The following is an 8,886-nucleotide window of genomic DNA, read 5'->3' as shown; positions in this document are numbered from 1 at the left end:
AGCTTTCTGCACATTGAGAGCGCTGCCAGCCTTTCCTCTCATACTTAACTCTAGGGACTTGGAGTTGGGAGCCACCCACCAAGACCATAAAAGCCTTGAATCTGCAGCCCATCTCCACACTTCCCACAGCACCTTCCTCAGTGCCTTGTGCTTAAAACACACCTAGTAACTGCTTGTGGCATAAACAAGAAGTTTCACACACATGATGGGGAGAAGCCCTCTCCAAATGAGCTGGTTGGTGTGCAGAAAGGGGTCATTGTTACGGGAGGCAGAGCTGGAGGCGAGCCCTTCTCCCTCCATCCACCCGGAGCAGCACCCCCAATTACACCAGCTGGCCTCCAACTTCTGTGTGTGAGCCGATTAAAAAGCACCCTCTCTCCAGTGTCTGGAAACTCCTGCAAGGAAAGTTTGCTGCCCAAAGTTGGCTTTTGACTAGAGTCTTAATAAGAGGCCTCAGCAGGCTGTGGTTAGAGAGACAATGTCACTTAGAGGAGCAGCTTGAAGCGGCAGTTAGGAGAAGAATTATTTTAATGAATACATTTCCTTTCAATTGTATGGGAATATCAAGATCCCATTAGAATGGGGAAGCAATTAGAACTAATAAAGATGAATGCACAGTGCTCTGTGCCTGCGGAATAACAAGCAGCCCACAAAGGGGCTCCGGAGAGGCCGCTCTAATCCAAGCAAACCAGCGGCCAGCAGAGGGGAAACGGCTCTGTTCAGCCGCTCAAAGCCCCCGTGTCCTGCAGATTCTGATCACGGCCTGCGAATGGCGTGAGGTAGGCCTTGGAGGTGGGGGTTGGGCCCCCCGCCGTTGCCCAGCCTCTTGGGGATTGAGATGGGCTGTTGGCAGCCCCTTGGCAACAGCCATTCAGACCAGGGCCCTGGCTCCTGGCCAGGCTCTCACCCGCCCCTTGCACTGGGCCTCATTGTGTCCAGGTGGCAAATGCCTTCTCGCCAACTCTCCTTCGAGGTTTAGAGAGGGGGTGGGACAGTGGAAGAGGGAGAAGGGGATGAATGAGTAGGGGGCCCTCTGCCCCCTGCCATTCCCCCTCCCCCCGCCGGCCAGGGTCTGCTCCTCCTCTGGGTTTGGTGTTATATTACAGACACTGGTGAGTCACTGGCAGCCAAACACAGAAGTACTGTTGCTTACACAATTAGTCTTCAAACAGTAACAAACAATTTTCATTACCCAAGTCAGATCGAATCACCCGCCTGGCCATCCTGCCTCAATCCCAGCCCCACAGACGGGACCCAAAGCCTCACACTCTGCCCATTCAGCTCTGACAAAACCAGCTTCAATTTCTCCCGGCCTAGGGATGGGGACAAAGCTCTTCCTCTGATCCCTGCTTGGAGCCAGATCAGCTGCACGGCTGTCAAGACTGTCAGGAGAAATAGGGAAGACACAAGCACCCATGCAGCCTGGAGACCATCAGATCTGGGGTGACGTGTTACTGAGCACCTGTGTGAAGAAGGCATTCAAGAGTTTGGAGGACTCTATTGCCAAGTTTAGAAGGAATCCAACAAGATAACCCTGGCTCTGCACCAAAGTATTCACTGGCCTCAAATGGAGTGTCAGTACTTGACATTTCTTTATTTAATCTTTTTTGGCCAGACAGTTTTTTCAACGAGGAATGTGTAAGCTATTCCGAAATGTCTGTCTAAGAGGCCAGTCACCCTCATTACTGGGATTTTTCCACCATGTCTCTTTTAGAAAAGGGTCTGTAACATTTTATATTTATTTCTTAATGGTGGAGCACTTTAAACGCATATTTACATTTATAATCTTGATTGAACTTCAAAATAACTCTGTGAGGATGGGCAAAACAAGGGTTGTCGGGGCCTAAAGATGAGGAAAAGGTGGCTCGGAGAGGTTCAGCGTCCTGTGCAAGGTCACAGAATGGGCGAGTACGGACCTGGTTCAGCACTTTGTCCCAGGAAACCTCCTCCGCATCTCCACAGAGTGCTGGGCATTCCAGGACAGCTCAGCTGCAATTCTGCTTTTCCAGTGGAACACCCTTCTCCCTTCCACGTATGAAACTGTACAAAGCACGGTGGGCTTTTGAAGACTCTAGTCTAGGCTAAGAAGCATCCTCTCTCAAGAAGATTCCAACCCAATAGTCATTAAAGTACATGTTTCGTCATCTCCCAAACCAAAGACATACATCTTTCGTCCCTTTTAAAAGCTTAGGTAAGGAATGTGTTAAAAGTCTGCCTGTTGCCAGGAGCGGTGGCTCACGCTGGTAATCCCAGCACTTCGGGAGGCTGAGGCAGGCGGATCACGAGATCAGGAGATCGAGACCATCCTGGCTAACATGGTGAAACCCCATCTCTGCTAAAAAAAAAATCAAAAAAATTAGCCAGGCATGGTGGCGGGCACCTGTAGTCCCAGCTATTCGGGAGGCTGTGGCAGGAGAATGGCGTGAACCTGGGAGACGGAGTTGCAGTGAGCCGAGATGCACCACTGCACTACAGCCTGGTTGACAGAGCGAGACTTCGTCTCAAAAAAAAAAAAAAAAAAATTCTGCATGTACAGTTACATGGTGGACATAACAAAAAAAAAAAAATGGGAAAAATTATTGTTTGCATTCCTTCCACTGTAACATGGTAATATCTAGCGATTGGCAAGTGGTAATGCAGAGTCCATTCACCTTTCTTACTCCTCGCCACCTCCCATACCTAAAGGGCTGTTCATTTTTTAACATCCTTTTTTATTTTTATAAATTTTGAGGTATGATTCATACACTATGAAATGCATACCTGGCTGGGCATGGTGGCTCACGCCTATAATCCCAGCATTTTGGGAGGCTGAGGCTGGCAGATCACTTGAGGTCAAGAGTTTGAGACCAGCTTGGCCAACATGGTGAAACCCCGTCTCTACTAAAAATACAAAAATCAGCCAGGTGTGGTGGCAGGCACCTGTAATCCCAGCTACTTGGGAGGCTGAGGCAAGAGAAGCACTTGAACCTGGGAGTCAAGGGTTGCAGTGGCAGGGGTTGCAGTGAGCTGAGATTGTGCCATTGCACCACTCCAGCCTGGGTAACAGAGTGAGACCCTGTCTCAAAAGAAAAGAAAAGAAATGCATAGCTATTAAGTGTACAGTTTGACAAGTTTTGACAAATGTATACCTACATCCAAATCAAGACACAGAACATTGCCATCACCACCGAATGTTCCTGGATACCCCTTTCTAGTCAACACCACCACAGGCCTCCACTGTCCTATTTCTATCACTGTAGATTAGCTTATCCTGCCTTGAACATCAGATAAATGGAATCGTATTATATGTATAATCTTTTGTATCTTTCTTCCGTCACTCAACATATCTGCCAGACTCATTCACATTGTGTCAGTAGTTTGTTCCTTCTTATGAGTAGTACTGTCATTTATTCAGTTCTTAAAATCCAGCCCTATTACCACAGATTTGTCCCTCAAAATTCTTTTCATTTAATATATCTTCTGCATGCTCCTTTCCATGCATATATCTCCTGCATATCTCCCTGGCAATCCTTGTAGTGAGGAAAATATGTAAGTGGACTATTTTATCTCTAGCACTGTCCTTTTAGGTATGGGTGGCTCTCTCTACCTTCAGGAAAAACAGATAACCAGGCAGTCTTGCTTCAGAGTTTACATATCTGGGTTTTCATTTCTTGTCTAGCACTTAACAGATGGGTGGTTTGGGGCAGGTGATTTAACCTCTCTGTGACTGTTTTCCCATTTGTAAATGTGGATAATAATACCTTCTTAATAGGGATTTGTGAGGAGTAAATTATATTGTACATAAAATGTTTGGCACAATGAAAACTACTAATAGCCTCGAGCTCGGCTATAATAAACATCCTCTCCTGCTTCATTCACATACTTCCAGGTTTGTAAGTCATATGATACAAATGGGTATATATTTTCAAAAGTTTTTAAAAGGAACATTTCATATTTCGATTTAGAAAAGTCTGTCAGATATTTACTTAAAATAAGTAACTGTTATTTCCTAGGGAAAAAGGTAAAGCCTTCTGCCGTTTATTCATTGGCAATTATATATCGAGTATTGACTATGAGAAGCTCTTCAAAAGAGTTAAAAACATAGCCCCAGCTTTTAGGATGTTTGGTTTGGGGGAGGGTAATAAGATAAGCACAACAAATTATAATACAAAGTATAGTAAATGATAATAATAAGAATTAACATCTATGAATGCAGTGGTTAAGAGCATGGTCTCTGGAGTAATACTATATGGGTTCACATCCCAGCTGTATGATGTTGGGCAAGTTACTTAACCTCCTTGTGTGTAACCTCACCTGGAAAATGAGGCTAATAATACCACTTACCTAGCAGGGCTACAGTATCAGAAAAAAGTGGTCCAGGGTGTTTGAGCATCCTGTGCAAGGTCACAGAATGGGTGAGTACTGACCTGGTTCAGTGCTTTGTCCCAGGACACCTCCTCTGCATCTCCACAGAGTGCTAGGCATTCCAGGACAGTTCATCTTGCGATTCTAATACTGTATATTGCATATAAAAATATGCAATAATTAACAGCTAACATTTATTGAATATCAATATGTACCAAGTACTGTGTTAAATGCTTATGTGCATTACTTCACATAATCTCCACAATGCTGTTACTACTGTTATACTCATTTTACTGATAAGGTAACGGAAGGGCAGAAGTTTAGGTAACTTGCCCAAGATTACATAGCTAATAAGTAGCAAACTGTGTCACAGAAAAGATACAATCATCTATAAAATGGGGATGATGGTATTAGTACCTACATTAGTGAGAATCCGATGAATTAATATTTGAAAAGTGCTTAGAACAGAGCCTGGCACCTAATGAGTCCTATATACATGGATGTTAACAAATTGCTAAGGTGATTCAGAGATGACAGTAAATAACTTCTATGCATGGTGACTAAGGAAGGCTTGGGAAGGTGATGTTTAAACTGGGCCCTGAATAGTGGACAGGATTTGGAGAAATGGAGGTGATGGAGAGGGCATTTCTGACAGGGAAGGAAGGGAGGGAGGCGGGAAGGAAGGAAGGAAGGAAGGAAGGAAGGAAGGAAGGAAGGAAGGAAGGAAGGAAGGGAGGGAGAGAGAGAGGGAGGAAGAGAGGCAGGAAGGGAAGGAGGGAAGGGAGGGAGGAAGAAGAGGAGGGAGGAAGGAAGAAGAGGAGGAAGGAAGGAAGGAGGGAAGGAAAGAAGGAAGGAAGGAGCAAGAAGCAGAAGAAAGCTCAGAGTGTGTAAAAAGAGAAAAAAGAAATACGTGGGAGTAGTCAAATTTGACTTGGGCAAAAAAAAAAAAAACCTTCCCCTTTCTTTCAACCAGTCCCTATTCCTGCTGTACTTCCTCAGTATTTTCCTCTTATCCCCATGGAATCTGCTGTCCTTACTCCCTCATCATAATGATCCATTGAATATTTATTGAGTTCCTCTCTGTGTCAGGCACTGCTCTAGCCACCGAGGATACACCCCACTAAATAGGCCAGGTCCCAGTTCCTAGTTTGCACTATAATAATCCTCCAAACTGGATTCTAGCTTTTAGCCGGCCGAACTCCAATTTGTCTTCCACAATACCGCCAGAACATAAAGACATAGATCTGGTCTGGACACTCACTTGCTTAAATCCCGCTGCAGTATTTTCTTTACGTCCAGAATAAATTTCAATCTCCCTAGCATCCTTTACCAATTGGCTCGCACAGTCTTACCTCGCAGGCTTCACCGTGCTCTCTGCACTAGAGCCACGGCAAAGCGCTGAAAATCCGAGATACACACACTTACAAACAGGCACTTGCAGAAAGAACGTGGGTGGCACTCCATCCCTATTTCATCCCTTGTACACTGAAACATTCCCCAGTCTGCATGCCTTGGATGGGAGAGTCCTGGTTACATTCCCCCGCCCCCGACTTTTCAAGCCTAAAATCCGGCACAGGGTGCACCCCCCGTCCCCACCCTCCAGGGCACTTCCACTTATAGCAGCCCGGGCACACCCCCAACCCAGAAGGGACCGGAAAAGGAGGGGCTTCGTGCGGCACTAGGGTCGCCATCCTGGCTGAGGTGGCCGGAAGTGGCCCCTCGCGCGGGCGCGGACTGAGGCTGCGCGCCGCAAGTCCCGGCTGCTGGCGGCGTTGCGGCCGCAGGTTTGACTCCCGTGCGGTGCCGCCCAGCAGCCACAAAGCTCCCGCTGCCGTTGCTCCTTGTACTCCCACCGCCACAGCCGCTGTCCGACCCCTCCCCCGGGGCTTGCGCGGCGGCTCCCACACCCCTCGGCCCGGGTACGCGCTGTGCACCTGCCTGCCCGAAAACATGTTGCAGACACCAGAGAGCAGGGGGCTCCCGGTCCCGCAGGCCGAGGGGGAGAAGGATGGCGGCCATGATGGTGAGACCCGCGCCCCGACCGCCTCGCAGGAGCGCCCCAAGGAGGAGCTTGGCGCCGGGAGGGAAGAGGGGGCTGCGGAGCCCGCCCTCACCCGGAAAGGCGCGAGGGCCTTGGCGGCCAAAGCCTTGGCAAGGCGCAGGGCTTACCGCCGTCTGAATCGGACGGTGGCGGAGTTGGTGCAGTTCCTCCTGGTGAAAGACAAGAAGAAGAGTCCCATCACACGCTCGGAGATGGTGAAATACGTTATTGGAGACTTGAAGGCTCTGTTCCCCGACATCATCGCAAGGGCCGCAGAGCATCTGCGGTATGTCTTTGGCTTTGAGCTGAAACAGTTTGACCGCAAGCACCACACTTACATACTGATCAACAAACTGAAACCTCTGGAGGAGGAGGAGGAGGATCTGGGAGGAGATGGCCCCAGATTGGGTCTGTTAATGATGATCCTGGGCCTTATCTATATGAGAGGTAATAGCGCCAGGGAGGCCCACGTCTGGGAGATGCTGCGTCGGTTGGGGGTGCAACCCTCAAAGTATCATTTCCTCTTTGGGTATCCGAAGAGGCTTATTATGGAAGATTTTGTGCAGCAGCGATATCTCAGTTACAGGCGGGTGCCTCACACCAATCCACCGGAATATGAATTCTCTTGGGGTCCCCGAAGCAACCTGGAAATCAGCAAGATGAAAGTCCTGGGGTTCGTGGCCAAGCTGCATAAGAAGGAACCCCAGCACTGGTCAGTGCAGTACCGTGAGGCCCTAGCAGACGACGCCGACAGGGCCAGAGCCAAGGCCAGAGCTGAAGCCAGTATGAGGGCCAGGGCCAGTGCTAGGGCCGGCATCCACCTCTGGTGAGGGTTGGTGAAAAGTTGGCCAGTGGGTGCCCGTGAGGACGAGCTACTGTCCTGAGTCATAAGTAATATAGGTGGGGCGAGGGTCTTATTTCTGTAGAAATCGTGTGACCTTAAGGATTTAGATTTTGTATGTTTTGTTACATTTAAAAATTACTGTTAAAATGCTGTTTGTAAATGAGATTGGTCTACTTTTTCCTGTAGGATTTTGTTGTAGAGTTTTACTGGTTTTGTAAAATGGATTGAAGAACTTTGTATTTATACTGTGATTTTGAACAGATTATGCAACATTGGAAGGAAGGCTGTACTTTGATGGTTTGAAGGAACTCGACAGTATGATGATCTGGTTCCAGGGGAAAAAAATAGCTGATTGGTGTCTAGCCCCCCAACACTTTTGTCTGTTGTGTATAAAAGAAGAAAGACTGGCATGTACCTCCATTTGCTTAGCTGTTTGAGTATCTAGAGAAAAATTAAAATGCAATGAGTTAGCAGTATACCCTGGTACACTTAATAAATTAAACATTTGTGGAGCATCTCGTTTTCTGTGACGCACTGTGTGGGCACTTGGGGATAGAATACTAAACAAGATAAAGGTCCTACTTTTTTTCAGAATTGAAGAGTAAGTAAATAAACAAGAAATTAGCAGTGCAATGAGTTGAAGTCTACAAAGGGATACTTAACCCAGCTGGGATGATTGAGTGAGGTTTGCTCTTCAGAAATCCACTTCAAGATTTCTCCTCTGGCACTAGGAAGCCCAGTTCCCTCTTTCATGTTTCTGTCTGCTACTTTCCACCTGCCACCTCCCATTTAGAGGAGACTTGTAAGGCATCCCTCCCCTTCATATTATCCGTGGAGAGTCATCTGTAAGCAGCTCTGGCTTCTTCAATGCCCACCGGCTTCTGCCTGAGGATAAATCCTGTAGAAAGGGTACTTAGAATAATAGGGAATTTAGAGAAGTGATTCCCAAACCAGAGAGTGGGCGAGGGTTGGGGGGCAGGGTGGGCGGGTTGTGAAACTGTTCCCCTGCAACTGCCATAAACAGAAGAGCTGCTTTCTTTTCTCTTACCAGTTTTTTCTTCCAGTTGTGTCTCTGAGGATGTTAAGGTTGGCATGGAATACAAACTACTTTGGGACATAGGGATCCAACAAATCAGATTGGGACAAAAGCTACCAGCTTAGGGGCAAAAAAGTTGCTAATGGTTAAAAATACAACTTCTGGGTAGTTTATGATTCATTAAACATAAATATTGAGTGCCCACTCTGTGCTAACAACTTTGATGGGTACCAGAACTATTAAAATGAGAAGACTTGGCCCGGCATGGTGGCTCACGCCTGTAATCCCAGCACTTTGGGAGGCTGAGGCAGATGGATCACGAGGTCAGGAGGTCGAGACCAGCCCGGCCAGCATAGTGAAACCCTGTCTCTATTAAAAATATAAAAATTAGCTGGGCATGGTGGCACAATGCCTGTAATCCTAGCTACTCAGGAGGCTGAGGCAGGAGAATCGCTTGAACCCAGGAGGTGGAGGTTGCACTGAGCCGAGATCGTGCCACTGCACTCCAGCCTGGGCGACAGAGCAGGACTCCGTCTCAAAAAAAAAAAAAAAAAAGAGGAGACTGGTTTTGCCCTCAAGGAGCAATAACGATAATTTCTCACATTTGTATTTTCTCACAGC

At 47.4% G+C, this 8,886-nt stretch overlaps 1 protein-coding gene across 1 annotated transcript; it reads left to right on the top strand.

The window, feature by feature from the left end:
• The first annotated feature begins 2,724 nt into the window (after positions 1-2,724).
• MAGEF1 (MAGE family member F1) lies at positions 2,725-7,744 on the top strand. Its single transcript, XM_063621912.1, has one exon. It carries the CDS (start codon positions 6,295-6,297, stop codon positions 7,213-7,215), a length of 921 nt encoding a protein of 306 aa, XP_063477982.1. The 5' UTR covers positions 2,725-6,294; the 3' UTR covers positions 7,216-7,744.
• Positions 7,745-8,886: the final 1,142 nt, after the last annotated feature.

This window comes from Symphalangus syndactylus, chromosome 17 (genome assembly GCF_028878055.3).
Source record: "Symphalangus syndactylus isolate Jambi chromosome 17, NHGRI_mSymSyn1-v2.1_pri, whole genome shotgun sequence".
NCBI lineage: Eukaryota > Metazoa > Chordata > Mammalia > Primates > Hylobatidae > Symphalangus > Symphalangus syndactylus.
This window is presented reverse-complemented; position numbering and strand designations above follow the sequence as displayed.